This window comes from Neoarthrinium moseri, assembly GCF_022829205.1.
Source record: "Neoarthrinium moseri strain CBS 164.80 chromosome Unknown scaffold33_Wmoseri_CBS_16480, whole genome shotgun sequence".
In the NCBI taxonomy this organism is placed as follows: domain Eukaryota; kingdom Fungi; phylum Ascomycota; class Sordariomycetes; order Amphisphaeriales; family Apiosporaceae; genus Neoarthrinium; species Neoarthrinium moseri.
In genome coordinates this window covers 22,804-36,965 of record NW_026055147.1, presented here as the reverse complement: position 1 = coordinate 36,965, position 14,162 = coordinate 22,804, and the positions used below count along the sequence as shown (strand labels likewise).

The following is a 14,162-nucleotide window of genomic DNA, read 5'->3' as shown; positions in this document are numbered from 1 at the left end:
ACCAGACCTAGGCACTAGGATAGATGGCCAGCCCTTGGAAGAACTGGCGCTTTCCAAACGCACTCAGATCAAAATTCTGCAGGATGCTGGTCCCGTTCGCGCCAGCGAGGGCGTACACACCGATACCGGGGGCATTCTCCAGAACATACAAGCGGTCGCCACGGAGCACGGCGTCGAACTGACCCATGGCCTCGGCGACTCCGGTAATGTTGCGCGCGATCTCGCCAGACTGCGCCGCCACGGCCGTGATGTCGCTGACCCCGGCGTCGAAGACCAGCACCTCGTCCCGCCTCGCGTCGTACCGCGACCAGCACGCCGCCACCTGGCCCGGGATCGTGACCTTGCGCGTGACGGAGACGTCGAGGCCGCAGCCGACGCGCACGAAGGAGCCGCCGTACGCCGGGTCCGCGACGAAGGCGTGCGTGTCGTTGATGAAGGACATGGCGAAGTCGGTCAGCAGCTCGGCCGGCTGCGAAACCCGGGGCTTGGGCGAGACGACACCGGCGCCCGAGACGGGGAACGCGAAGATGGAGCCGGGATTCACGCCGTCGCCCTTGAGAGTCAGGAATAGAGCCGTCTGGGCCGGGTTGAAGACGATGTCGGAGAATGTGTTAGGCGGGCCCGTGGGCGGACTTGTTTGGTTCAGGGGCAGCGGCATGAAGGCGCCGCTCGGGGTAAGGCCGTTCTCGGTTATCGAGAAGCAGGATACGCCCGCGCGTGGGCCCGTGTTGGTAGCACACACGAGCTTGTGCTTAGGGGAGTAGGCAACGGAGTTGGGCACATCGCCCCCGGTGGAGGCGGGCTCTCCAACAAGGACAGGGTGTGTTGGGTCGTTCGGTGGGATATGGAAGTAGGCGATGCTCGAAGATCCGGCGTTCACGGTGAATAGATGCTCACCGGCGACGTGGACGGCATCTTGTGAGAACAGGGAGTCTACCATTTTGTTAGTGGCCAGGATGTGAACGCCTATAGCTCCCGCTGAGAACCCCGACTTACCAACTTGCACTGGCCCTTGATTGCCCATGCCGACCAGTCCGGCCCCACCAGTTGAGGTGCGGACTGGGGCACCCAGGGTGCCATCTGAGTTAATACCGAGTGATACGATATTGGCGCCGGCTGGATTGTTTTCAAGAAAGTACAGAGCTCCTCCAGTGCCGTTGGAAGAAGATCTGCGAACGGCGGCCCCTAGTACAAGGGAGGAAAGGGAAAGGAGGTAAATGCCAGAGGCTCTCATTCTGACTAAGTCGTAGGGCGGCAATCTCAATCTTGAAAGTCTGTCAAAAGTATGTGAAGTACCAGGCAAAGTTTCCTGATTGTTATGATTCTATGATACCGAGGAGAGTTCAGTTGAGGTTGAGTGGCCAAAGTCTATTTGCCAAGCCGAGTCGTTATATACGGACGAAGCCCGGCTTGTCCTCCACCCTGTCAGCACTTAAACTACATGATTCCATAACATGGTGTAAAAAGAACGGGCTATGTAAATGGACTATTTAGTGTCTTTGCTTCTGGTGGACTGTCCGGGACAAAGCCCCATGCCACTCAATACTTCTGGCAGGGATCTACTTTAGTATAGTGAGCAGTGATTCAATCAGCTGGAAATACTGCTATCACCAATGAGCCTCTCGATACGCAACAGAGGCTGTGATGTTGGATGAGCATGAGCTATGCCCTTTGTAGAAAGCACAGATTCCTCATAGCAAGCCTCTGCCTCCACCATGTCTGGCGATATAAGCACTTGTGTTGGGGGCTGAGCCGAGTCCCACAAATTGATTCCAAACCTGTCCTGAACTAACTCAGACTAATAAGCATTACGTCGTGGCCAGTTCAGATATAATAACACAACTTCACTGCTATGTAGTTTACTGTCCAATTCAAGGGTCGCACTCATGCGTTATCGTTTCAACTCAATGGCACTGCAAAGTCAGCGGTGAGTGATTGCATCAAGAACAAGATCGCATTATACAATATCGTATGTATCAGAACTTCCAGCACTTGGCAGATCATTTCCATCCCCATACGCACGAACAGTAGTCTTCGCATTGCCCAGCAAATGTACATCCACGCGATTCCAAGCTGTGTACAGTCTATCCATGCGGTACCAGTTTCATCAAGTTTGAGAGGCGTCCCCAGTTTTCCCAAGCCAAGATCACGAAATGCCGGGTCAACATTGCGGGCTATACCGGCCAATATCGTAGTCCAAACGCCGAAAAATCCGAAGTGGAAAACAGCATATTCCGCCATCGCATTCAGTCGCGAGCTCCTACACTCTAGAGAAGGAGGGTGCCGACAAGGGTGAAGATGGTGAAAAGACCAACAACTGCAAACGCACCCTTGTCTACAGGTGGCGCCGGTCTTCCACCCTCGTTCTTGCCCGATCCCGTGGCAGAAACGGAACCAGAGCCAGGGGAGGCGTCTCCGGTGGATGTCGATCCAGCATTCTGCGATCCCTCGCCCTTGAGGCCAGGCCCAGGGCCGGCACCGTCGGTCATGTACTAGATAGTACTGTCAGTCTGAAAAAGTCTTCAAAGTCACGGGGTTGCCAGAGAACATACGGCCTTGGCATCGTCAGGAATGGCGGGCAGAGTATCGTCCTTGACCATCCAGTCGGGATCCTCACTCGGGCAGTTGACCGAGTTGGTTGTCGAAGTGAAACCGCCGTTGCCAGTAGGAGTTGGGTACTCGGCGAGAGCTGACTTGAAAGCACTGAAGTCGCCGTCCTCAGTCACATCGGTACTATCACCACTGAGCTCGACCATGCCGAATCCATTGCCCTCCTTGCTGTATTCGTAGACCAGGCCACCGGAGTAGACACCAGTCATCTCGGAGTTCATCAAGGCACCGAGTTCCTCAAAAGTACGGCCATTCGTTGTGCAGCCCCATTCGGACAGGAAGATGGGCAGGCCGTATCCTGTGAAGTTCTTGACCTTAACGTTCCAGCCAGATTGCTCGAAGCTCGATGGTGAGCACCACGAGTAGTCGTTGAAGGCGAAAAAATCGCTACGCTCGTCATCGGGACCGCAGTTGAAGTATGCAGCAGTCTGCATGCGGTTTTGACTGACATCGGCTGCTGAGTATCCAACGGGGATCTTGCGGTAGCCTCTGCTGCCAATGTATTGACGGACATCGCGGGTGGTAGCCTTGACGTAAGGGGCAGCCAGAGTCGAATTGACCTGCTCATTGATGACTTCGTTGCCGGAGAAGAAAGCCAGGGTGTTGCTGTACTTCTGGAAGGCGTCGACGGTTGCAAAAACGCTCTGCAGGTACTTTGCGTTGTACGAAGGGGCCGGTTCGTAACGGTGGATCGAGTACTTGGGGTTGTTCAAGTCCAGCACCAGGTAAATACCGGCGTTAGCCAATTCGGTCATACATTCGTCGTGATTCTCGGAGTTGTCGATCATGTATACTCGGATAGTGTTGACTCCCAGTTCCTTGAACTTGGCGATGTCCCGCTTGCAAATAGTGGTATCAGCAAGAGGGTCCTTGTCGCCAGAGGACCCGCCCGGCTGATAATCGATACCTCGAATGTAGAAGCGATCGCTACCGGCCCAGAAGGCTATATAGGGCATTAGTCACATGGACGATCGGAATGAATGGGCAACAAGTACCGTTCCCGGATGCGGTGACGGTCGGTAAGGAATCCGCCCGCTTCGGCAGCTCATTCTCCGTGGGTGTGGGTCCGGCGTTCACGATGTTGGCGGCCGCCAACACGGACATGAGCGAGAGGGACTTCATCTTGCGGTTTAGCAACCCTTGGTAGTTCCAATTGGATTCCTAACTGGGGCTCGAGGTCTAAATAACCCACGCGGTTCTAATATGCGTACTCAAGTGAACGAAAGACGCTTTGGGAAGAGAATTCAACAAGTCAAGAAGCACCTTGACACTGTATTACAAGGTGATAGGGGGAGAAGGCAACGGAAGCGAGAGAGTTGCCTGAAGAAAGAAGCTTCCAACTCTACAAAGCGACTGATTGGGAAGTTGAAAGATGGAGAGAGGGAAGTAGGAGCTAAAGTTTCCTGGAGCCAGTGTTTGAAGGAAAAGAAAGGGAAAAGCGGCTCAATGTGAATGGACGGCAGCACCGGACGGGCGTCACAGGTGTGTACAAGCTAGGCAGATCGACAGCCAGTCATGGCTCGGCTAGTTTTACTACATAGCACGCGGTACGGTACACATTACCAGATGGAGGGGTGAGTCCACTAATCAAGATTGTCGCTAAGATTCAAGGTTATTCTTTGCTAGGGAGCACCTTAAAACACGAGCGTGTCGTGGTCGCCCCGGCACGAATGGGACAGTGAATCAGGGATGCGGCCAAGGGGGTCCAGGGAAACAAACCATGAAGTTGGAACCGCGTAGGTGTGACAGTATCAGGTCTACTCATAAACAGTGGACTCTGGGCGGTTGTGACGTATTATTATACTGTACCCTGATGGGTTCAATTTCCTGCGCTATGCATGTGGTTGCGCTTGTGGGCATGGAGGGTGGGCATAACAGCCCAAACTAGTGTGGAGCGCCGAGAGGACAACACGAATCTGGAGCGGCTCGCGTGCCACTCAAAGCCACGGCCATAGTCCGAATATGCACGATCCAGGGATGCACCGCGCAGAGAGGCAAATCATCATCTCCTCTGGTTCATCGAACGCCAGCTGCTCCGTAGTCGTATGTTGCGTGGCTACCAGCCTGGCTGCACTGCCTCAAACTAGTTTGCACCACCATCTTCCCAGAGCAGCTGCATTAAGCAAGGCGAGACTGGCAATATGTGTGATTATGGAGCCCCAGTTCAGTATTTGGAAAACAACAAGGACACGGCGGCTCCATTTTGGAGTACTGTGTAGTGCTCAGAGTTTGCAAGTCTGCCCGCAAGCTCGTATCTTCTCTACGCCTCAAACAAACTCCATCTCGACCGTTGTCATGTGTTTGTTTGGCCATCCTTCGGGACCTGCGGCAGCACAGCAGGGCAGCGGGCGAACAGGGCCATCTCGTGTGGGTTTGCGATGTGGCTTGTAAGACGTCCAGTCCAATCTCAGTGGGTTCAACGCTTTCTACATTCTGTACTTGCGGCCGGGGGTTTCAGTGTCGAACCTGCTGCACTATCCGACCACCCGGCCGGAATCGTCTCAGGAACAGCTGGAGATGCCCATCCAAGCAGCCAAGCCAACAGGCAGCCAAATTTGCGGGATTATGCCGTCATCGTTTGCTGCAAAACTTGGAATAGCCTACAGTGATTGCTCAAGCCAAGAAGTCCTGGTCCATCCCGATCATGCTCCGTCAAAGCACCACGAGAGGTCCTGGAGCGCGAATTGGCAGCAGAACGGGCCTTGAGACACTCGCTTTCCAATGCTGAAGCTCATCTTTTTCATTTGCCGTTCAAAGATTCGTTTACTCCAGGTCCTGCATGCCAGAGCAGGGATCGCATTCCCCCCGGGATTGAAGGCCGACGCCACCAACTACTGGGATCTGCAGGGGTTTGTCCTCGGGCCGTCAGATCGATTTGCAGTGGAGCGGCGTTAGATCTTGCAAGGAGCCTGGGATTATGATCCTCCCTAAATTCGTGCCTCTGTAAGTAAGGCGGCAGGTGTGAGGACGGACATCGCGCCACCATCTGATGGCCTAGAACATTTCAATCGCAACGACGTCCATTCCCAAAGCCCTGGGTTGAGTTAGACATGCCTAGGTAGGTATGCCTTGGCGACACGACACTCTGCACCTCTGCAGCAAGTATTCCGGAACAGCCACGCGGCAGAGTACAGGTATTCACGCAATTTATATGCAGCCCCGAAATCCTATCATCGCCACGTCGCACGTTGAGTGCCAATCGTGATGAACATTCTAGTCGAGTTGCTAGTGTCTGGGGTTGGACCTGGAAGCTGGGGCTATATCAGCAGCAGTCATTGTTGCCATCTGAAAGCCTCAACAAGAGACTGTCAGGCACCGTATAGATCAAGATGCAAGTGGGTAATCGAGCTCTTAGGGAATTCGTGTAACCAGTACAGCACTACAATCGGGTACCATTCCAGTCGTGCTATACTGGGTTTCTGGCGATGGCGTGCACACTGTTATGTTGCCTTGACTTCAAGGTTTATCCGTGCCACGAAGACACTCTGACACGATAGCGTGTTGTATGAATCCAGACAATCCCCCAGTCTTTCCCATCGGTCTCGCCTGGTTTCTGGGGAGCAATCACTAGGATGAGTTCGCCAACTTTCTGATACCATCGCGCATGCCATCGTGCAAGCAAGTGCATCTCTATACTGAGCGGCAACACCGTAGTATTGAAGGACCTCATCCTTGCTAAAGTGCACACCTAATTTCCAGACGCGTTTAATTGTAATGTCGGAAAAAAGGCCAAGCACCCGTTTCAACCTCGTAGACATGCCGTATGTCGACTGCTACCTGTCTTCTCGATGTTTGTGATATAGGTTTTCAGTACAGTTGATAGAGTGCGCATTCAGGCTGACTATCATGACTATAAGCGGCCTCAATCTTGTATAGACTCAAATAGACTGTAATATTAGGGGTTAAATTTGCAGTTCACATGTTTGGGCGGTGGGATTGGATATAGCTCATTTCAAATAGTATCATATGTTTCATAATTAAGACCAATGACATTCTACAGCTCTTCAACGTGACCACCCGATGCATATTCTATACAGAATCATCCAAAGCGCATGTACATGGCTACATGAGCGCGGGCCTCTGATTGACATTATCACAGCGTGAATAGCAAGCAAGAGCACAAAGACGACATCAATATTGCGAGCCATGAACTACATTGCGTCTTTCTCATAGCAGGAATAGGTGTGGATAAGCATAAGCTGATTTGCTCAAGATCGAAGTTGCTTGGGACTCACAGATGGTCCTGCGTTCAGGGAAGTAGCCCCTCAGTCTCTATCACGCTCCCTGTCCAGCATCAACTCCCCATCAACTCCCTGGCCGTCGGCTTACTTTGCTTTCTGCGGGTGCATGTACTCTTTGCGCTTTCCATGTTTTGTGCTGAGTACATCCGCGTCTTTACCATATCATAGTGTCCTTGGAGACGCACGAAAGGCTGAAAGAAGGCGGGCTTCTAATCATATCTAACATTCAAGTTTTAGCTGCTATGGGATTGAAGACGATCATCGAGACCGCTGGCACCCAAGGAAATCTGCTGCAGCTTGACACAATGCAGATTAGGGGCCGCTTTAGGTCTTGTCTCTCACACCAACACATCTGTTTGACAATGAAGTAGCATGACACCCCAAGAACTCGAAGATGTGGGTTTCAGTCATGCACAAACCCTGTACGTGGAAGTTCCTTTGAAATTTCTTCCAAACAGAGAGCTTCCTATGGCAGTACATGGACCCCAAGGCACTACAATCATCCAAGCGGCGGAGAACACAAAGACCCAAAAAAGGCTGAGCGAGATAGTCCGAATTTTCAACAGCTTCTTTTGCTCAAGGTCGTTGCTGAAGAGTGGCTGACTCGTCCTTCCAAGGGACGGGCATATCTACTGTGTCGCTGCCCTTCCAGAGACACCTGCCATATGATAGGCAGAAATCCACGAGATCGCCCACAACTGGGGGCTGTCTAGCTAAGCTCATAGAACAAGGGGAATAGGCAATGCGCTCTGATATTTGAGGGTCTGGAAGATTCCCCTTACAGCCAGAGGCTCTTCCCAATCGAAGGCAAGGGTCGTGTCTTTTATGAGGATGCGGCTATCAATAACGAGGACTCGACCAAGACCAGGCACAGGATGGAAAAGCTACAATACCAATGCCATTGACTGTAAAGTGGTAAGGTTCTGTCAATGACAGTTCTTATTACGGGTTGACTCCGGTGAAGCTCCCCCCGCTATTGATAGTATTGATATCGCCGCTTTGGGATTGACTGCTAGGCCCCGTGCGGAATATCCGCCCGCTGGTTTCCAATAGTTCCTTCTACGGCAGATTTACAAAGTAGAAGAGCTCGAGGCTGTTTGTTTCCGTACGATAATACAGCCAAAGAATACATTCGGGAGACAGTCAGGGTACATTAGTCTCCCTGTCTGGAGCCCCTAATACCGCATGATCGGCTGCTATGTAGAAATTGACTTGGAATGGGGGAAGTTAGAGGAAAGCCGTTCCCTGTGTGTCAGCAATGACGAGACACTTCTGAAGGGTCTCGGGTGAGACCAAAGTAGCCAGGGTCCCATTTACTTCTAATTGGATTGGTTTTATGGCTTATTGACATAGAGGAATTGGCGCGGTATTCCACGTGGAAAGCCCGAATCCTAGGCTCTGTAGGTGCTAGGGATGCACGTCACTGTGCCAAGGCGATGTTATGCTACTGCCGGAAGAGGGCCCTGAGTACACCGTGACATCAAGCTTGGGCTATACTGCCTTTGCACAAGCCTGCAAGACCATAGTGCATCTCCGTGGTCTAGATTCTAGAATGCCAGCTCTTCATCATTCGAGTGGTGGACTCGTCCGGCACTTGGCTAGGGCAGCATTACTCATGACGCCGCTTGACGAGGCCTATCCGCCGCTGAGCTACTCCTAGGTCGGCACATGAATATTCGGAACCCCGGCGACGGGCATCCAGCATGACAGGGGAAAACATATTTGCTCCCACGGTGGATCTGTGTGGCCATCCCTCTCCCCTATCTGGTCTGCGTAATGCCAAGTAGGTTTCTCCCTAGGGCCAACCGACAGGGCACGAAATAAAACATGGTCAATAGGGTCATGGAGATAATGCCGAAAGTGCACGCCTTCAGATTCAGGACAGCTTTTCAGCTGCTCCATTCCGCACTGGACCACGATCTACGTCCTCAACAGCTGCAGCGGGAGACTATTCGTCCGGAGCCCTTGCCGGTGGGCTTCCCGTGTGGAAACCGCTTCTTCCGGCAGGCATAAGAGGTGAGAAGTTTTGGCGCTAGATCTTCCAGCCGTGGCAAGCTGGGGAAGAAGGTTTACCGGTGCCAGTGCACCATTCGCAGCTTACCCGGATGCAGCAACTACGCCCGCAACGGGGCTTTGGCTGCTATGCATCGCCCTTCAGCAAACTGGGGCAACTGTATGATCTTCTCCAATACTGTTTATCAATAGCAAATTTTAACGTAGTTCGCGTGGCTTGCATGGTTCTCGGGCATTTTGATGCCCGAAGCACGAAATTATAGCACATAGTAACCATACTCCTGTAGACAAGCTATGGCGTCAAGCATTTTGCATGACTGCTGTTGAGCGACAAGCATCACTCTTTGTGTTTTGCTTTTAGGACCGGCCCTTACCTTCACCACAGGCCCTATACTTTCTGTGTAATAGTAGATATGAGCTCAGATTCTATGGAGAATTGTAGACCAATCTCTGTAAGAAAGAAAGTTTCCAGATCTTTACCAATAAGCTGGGACCAAGCTGATTTTCCAAAATGGAATGATGCTGCACGACTCATTCATCTGAACGTCGATGGCAGATCCGGGTAGATCACTAGTACGCTAGGCAAATTCCGAGTTTTCCACTACGATCAGGGGACCCTGACTAAGGTTATCTATGTGGCAGACCAGATTCGCTGGCTTGGTTTTCAAGATAAACGTGATAGCTCCGGGTGCTAATCGCCAAGGGGATAGCTTATGGCTACTTCTGCCCCAAGTTGCGAAGGAACATACGGAGGTGGACTCACCCGTCGTTCGTGTACTACCTTTGTATAACTATGGAGCCGGCCGACTAAACATCAGTATTATGGAGACTATTGCTTGCAGTTGAAACTTAGCCCAAACTTCCCCCAGACTCTCGATCCTCCCGGTGCTTGCCAATTAACTCCATCTTCTCCGTCCTTTCATGTACGCCAACCAACCTCTATCCTCGTTCGAATGTAGAAAGTCAGACGGACCAGACAGCCAGCTATGGAGTCAAAGCAGCCGGCTATCTATGCTGTCTTGTTTATAACATTCGTCTTGGCCACAACATGTTTGGCGCTTCGCATATTCAGTCGCTTTCTGAAGAAGACGTCATTCTGGTGGGATGATTTCTTCGCGATCGGATGCTACGTGAGTCTCAACGAACCTGACTTGCGTCCAACATCAGCGCCCCGACTGACTTGTCTTCAGGTTATCGCGATTGCTTGGCTCATCACCTGCCCCGTCTGTAAGTTGCGGTTTCGAACGCTTTGCATACGTGAAACTGGACTCATTCGAACGTTATAGGGATCGGGAAGGGCCTAGGGCTGCACATCACCGATGTCACATGGATCAGTACCAGCGAAGCCGTCATGCAATCCAAGTTGATCCTCTGGGTTGCAGAGATCGTCTACGCTTTCGCCCTCTTCTTCGCCAAGATGTCGATTCTCTTCTTCTACTGGAGGATATTCAGTGTGACCAACCTCAGATACCCAATCATGATATTGATGGGTGCATCGATCGTCTGGATCATCATCAGAGTACGCTGGACAAATGCCCAATACTCCAGCAAGATTTACTAGCTAACCACACTGCTCACCAGACCTTCATGTCCATTTTTCACTGCATCCCGGTTCAAGCCTTCTGGGATCTCACCATTACCAACAAGCGATGCGATATCGACGACAAAAAGTTCTTTTTCGGCAGTGTCCTGGCACACATGATCATCGACGTCGTGATCGTGACTTTGCCGGTCGTTGAGGTCCAAAAGCTGCAGCTTCGCAAGGTACAGCGTTTAGGGATAATCGCCATGTTCACATTTGGCATCTTGTGAGTTTCCGGCTGCACTAAAGAGAAGTACTGCCTGTACAAGTATTGACTTTGGTAAAGAATCTGCGCCGCCGCCGTTGCCATCATCGTAGAGGCTGCTAGGTTTGACGATACATCTGCCGATCTGACTTGGAATCTCACAAACATTGTAATCTGGGCGAGTGCTGAAGTAAACCTGGTGACCGTATCATGTATGTTTGGACCACCCAACCCCGCTTTAGTAAACCTTACTGACCTTCGTAATAGGTTGTTTCCCGACAATTAGGCCTGGCTTCATGTACTTCTTCGGTCGCTTCGTTCCTAATTCAACTCTCGGGTCCAACTCCAATGGGTACGGCAGCAGCCACAGATACGTCAACAGCCAGTCGCACCTCAAGTCGATCAAGCTCGGCACGGTACCAAAGAGCAGGAGCAGAGACGAGGCAAGTTCAAAGTACAACCTTGCCGACTCCATAAACGGCGACAACGGCGGCGACTTTGACGCCCATGCGCTGGATAGGCAGAAGGGTGTGCACGCCCAGACGATTATCACGGGGCGCCTTAATGACGATATAGACATCGAGAAAGGCGCTGCTGGCTGGAACGGAATCGCAGTCAGGAAGGAAACGAGTGTGCGCATTTCCGACGCTCATCTTGACCCTCGCAGTAACCCTTATGCATCGGATTCGGCGAGTTCGAAATCGTAATGTCAAAGTGTCTTGTACTTGACAGGAAAGCGCCTAGATCGAGGGCTCAAAGGGATACTCAAGGATATTTGCTGGGCGGTATTACGCTAGGTTGAAGGGACGACTAAGCGACGGCGTTAGGATATGTTTTACGGACGAATTCACGCAGGGAGACGGCTTGTTACTTGCCATAACACAAAAACACGGCACTTTGGGTCAGATATACACTTACAACTAGAGTCGCAAGACCACGGCACACTCATAGCACAGGCGTATTCTATCTTGTTGAATGACTTTGCTCTTAAATAGATGCTGCTATTATGCAGCTCATCTTAATTGCATGGTCAAACTTATTGGTCTCCTACAACTTCATGTTTTCTGCATGTGAGTCGCTTCAGGTGTGACACAGGTATTGAGAGAGTTCAGGTCACTAGCCCACCTAGGTAATCAGATTGATGGACAACCCATCGACATCAATGACTATGGAACCTAGAAAGGAGCAAATTTCAGGCCTTGCGAATTCACACAGCTTGTAATATTTGCTCCTAGCAACTTTGCTTGTTGCAAGCCATTCTTCATATCGGGAAAATTACCTTGTTCAGCTTCCGTGTAAGTTGATTGGTGGCGCAATATAGCACAAAGACCGGGGACACCCCTTGCGTTCACCCCGCATTATGCACCCAGACCTTGCTGTACACCAGTCAACCACTCCAGGGAGGCAGATGCACAGCTACTAGGCGAGCTCAAGCCGTCTCCTGGAGCACGGCAAGTGTCATTACCGTCGCTGCGGTTCATCAGCACACAGTCGCATCATGCTGGGCATCGTGGGTGTATAGTTCACGCACGCATGCTATAAGTCATCTTTGTCTGCTGTGGTCTTGTCCCACCCGACAAACCCTGCTTTTTCTTATGTAGGTACACAAGCCCTCCATGATGCACTGAAACGCCAGAACCCACGGAACCACCAGCCCTCCGGAGGCACATCCCCCGGATTTCCATGCAGCAGCAGCTCATTCACCACCATGATGCCCGGCACCACCGCCGAGCCCTGCTCTCTGGCACTTGAACATGCACTTCCTACCTCGACGGAGTGAAATTGAGAGCGCCTTTGCGCTTCCGACCCGTCTGAACAACACTCTTTGCTCCCCAGCTCAGAGAAACGCCAGTCTTGATCGGCAGGAGAAGGGAGTGAGATGTGATGCAACTTCGCGATGATCATGGGTAGCCCAAAGCTCCTTGCGACAGGCCAGCGGACCTCACGGCTACGGCAGGTTGTGGTAGTCAGTGTCGGACTGCTGGCGCTGTACGTGTTCCTGCGCATGCCCGAGGCGAGTCTGGATTCATCACGGACCGTGTTGGATGCCTCATTTTCGTCGTCGTCCTCGGTACCGGGTGGCGACAGCGGTGCCGCGTTCGGGGCCGCGGGATCGTCGCTCTCCGACGCGCTGCTCAACAACCGCTTCCTGACTGCCTCGCAGTGTACCGAGGCTTTCCCCGGTCTCACGAAGCAGATCGACGATGTTGTTACGAAGGGCACGTTCAAACTTGAGAAGAGCGGACCTCTAGGACCTCTGGTCGCGAGGATCAAAGATGGGAAGGTCAGTACACCACTATGGCCGTGTTCTCGTAGTCTATTATGGTGTCCAATTGGCCCACGATGTCATTCCCGTATACTTGAACGTGACTATAGGGGCCTTCTCGTGCTACTTACTATGGAATTAAAAATGACCTAGACTGACACATCTCTCCAGCTCTCCATCCTCCAGCACGCCTCACGGAGCGACCTCTCGCGGGACATGCTCGCGCACCGCACCGCAACCCTGCACCAGATCCACAGCGCCCTCCTGACGTGGCCGCCGGGGGGCTCGGTCCCGGACACGGTCTTCGCCTTCAGCCACCACGACTCGCCGTCGGCGGGGACGTTCTCCTACTCACGGCCAGCGGACCCGGCGCGCAACGGGGCGGGGGCGCCCTACTTTCCGGTGCCGCACTTCTCGCACTGGGCGTGGCCACTGCCCTTCGTGAGGTCGCTGCCGCACGCGGCCGGGGCGATCGCGGCGCTGGAGCGGCGGCTTGGCGGCTGGCGGCACAAGGAGCCGCGGGCCGTGTGGCGCGGCACGCCGCACTTCAACTCGCCGAGCACGACGTCGGCGCGGCTGCGGCAGGACCTGCTGCTGAGCGCGGCGGGGCGGCCGTGGGCCGACATCGAGGCGCTGGCCTGGACGTCGGCCGGCCGCAACGCCAGCAACGCCCTGCCCATCGCCGACTTCTGCCGCTACCGCTACATTGTGCACACCGAGGGCATCACCTACTCGGGCCGCCTGCAGTTCCACCAGCTGTGCCAGTCCGTGATCCTGACGCCCCCGATCAGCTGGATGCAGCACACGTCGCACCTGATCCGGCCCGTCTTCAGCAGTTCGCTCCCGGGAGTAGAGCGACGGCCGCGCGTGGGGAAGGATCTGGGAGGGGGCGTGAAGGAGAAGGTGAGCCTTGCCACTTACCCGGCACCATGGGTTCAGATGGCCTGGGGCAAGGGGTCTGCGGCCGAGGAAGCCAACATGGTGTTCGTCGCGCCGGACTGGAGCGATCTTGAGAGCACCGTGCTGTGGCTTGAGAAGCATCCGCGTGTGGCGGAAGGGATTGCGAGACGACAACGCGAAGTATTTCACGGGGCAGGTTATCTGAGTCCGGCGGCGGAAATGTGTTATTGGCGCGCGGCGATTCGAGGTTGGAGCCAAACGGTCGACTATACTGGCCAGGGCTTCGAGGAGCTTGAAGGTATTCCGTTCGAGGAGTTCATCTTGACTGAAGCACAAAGATGAGGC

The 14,162-nt window shown here is 53.1% G+C and overlaps 4 protein-coding genes across 4 annotated transcripts; 2 read left to right on the top strand and 2 right to left on the bottom strand.

The window, feature by feature from the left end:
- Positions 1 to 7: 7 nt before the first annotated feature.
- JN550_008064 (uncharacterized protein) lies at positions 8 to 1,234 on the bottom strand (the record flags this gene model as incomplete). Its single annotated transcript, XM_049319985.1, has 2 exons — positions 8 to 933; positions 997 to 1,234. The coding sequence occupies 2 exons, from the start codon at positions 1,232 to 1,234 to the stop codon at positions 8 to 10; spliced, it is 1,164 nt and encodes a 387-aa protein (XP_049169851.1).
- Positions 1,235 to 2,267: 1,033 nt separating this feature from the next.
- On the bottom strand, positions 2,268 to 3,732 carry JN550_008063 (uncharacterized protein; the record flags this gene model as incomplete). The annotated part of the gene is made up of 3 exons (XM_049319984.1): positions 2,268 to 2,492; positions 2,553 to 3,553; positions 3,606 to 3,732. The coding sequence occupies 3 exons, from the start codon at positions 3,730 to 3,732 to the stop codon at positions 2,268 to 2,270; spliced, it is 1,353 nt and encodes a 450-aa protein (XP_049169850.1).
- A 6,118-nt stretch (positions 3,733 to 9,850) lies between these two features.
- Positions 9,851 to 11,358, top strand: JN550_008062 (uncharacterized protein; the record flags this gene model as incomplete). Its single annotated transcript, XM_049319983.1, has 6 exons — positions 9,851 to 9,994; positions 10,055 to 10,091; positions 10,151 to 10,383; positions 10,446 to 10,672; positions 10,733 to 10,863; positions 10,919 to 11,358. The coding sequence occupies 6 exons, from the start codon at positions 9,851 to 9,853 to the stop codon at positions 11,356 to 11,358; spliced, it is 1,212 nt and encodes a 403-aa protein (XP_049169849.1).
- A 1,190-nt stretch (positions 11,359 to 12,548) lies between these two features.
- JN550_008061 (uncharacterized protein) lies at positions 12,549 to 14,159 on the top strand (the record flags this gene model as incomplete). The annotated part of the gene is made up of 2 exons (XM_049319982.1): positions 12,549 to 12,935; positions 13,089 to 14,159. 2 exons carry the CDS (start codon positions 12,549 to 12,551, stop codon positions 14,157 to 14,159), a joined length of 1,458 nt encoding a protein of 485 aa, XP_049169848.1.
- Between the last annotated feature and the right edge of the window lie 3 nt (positions 14,160 to 14,162).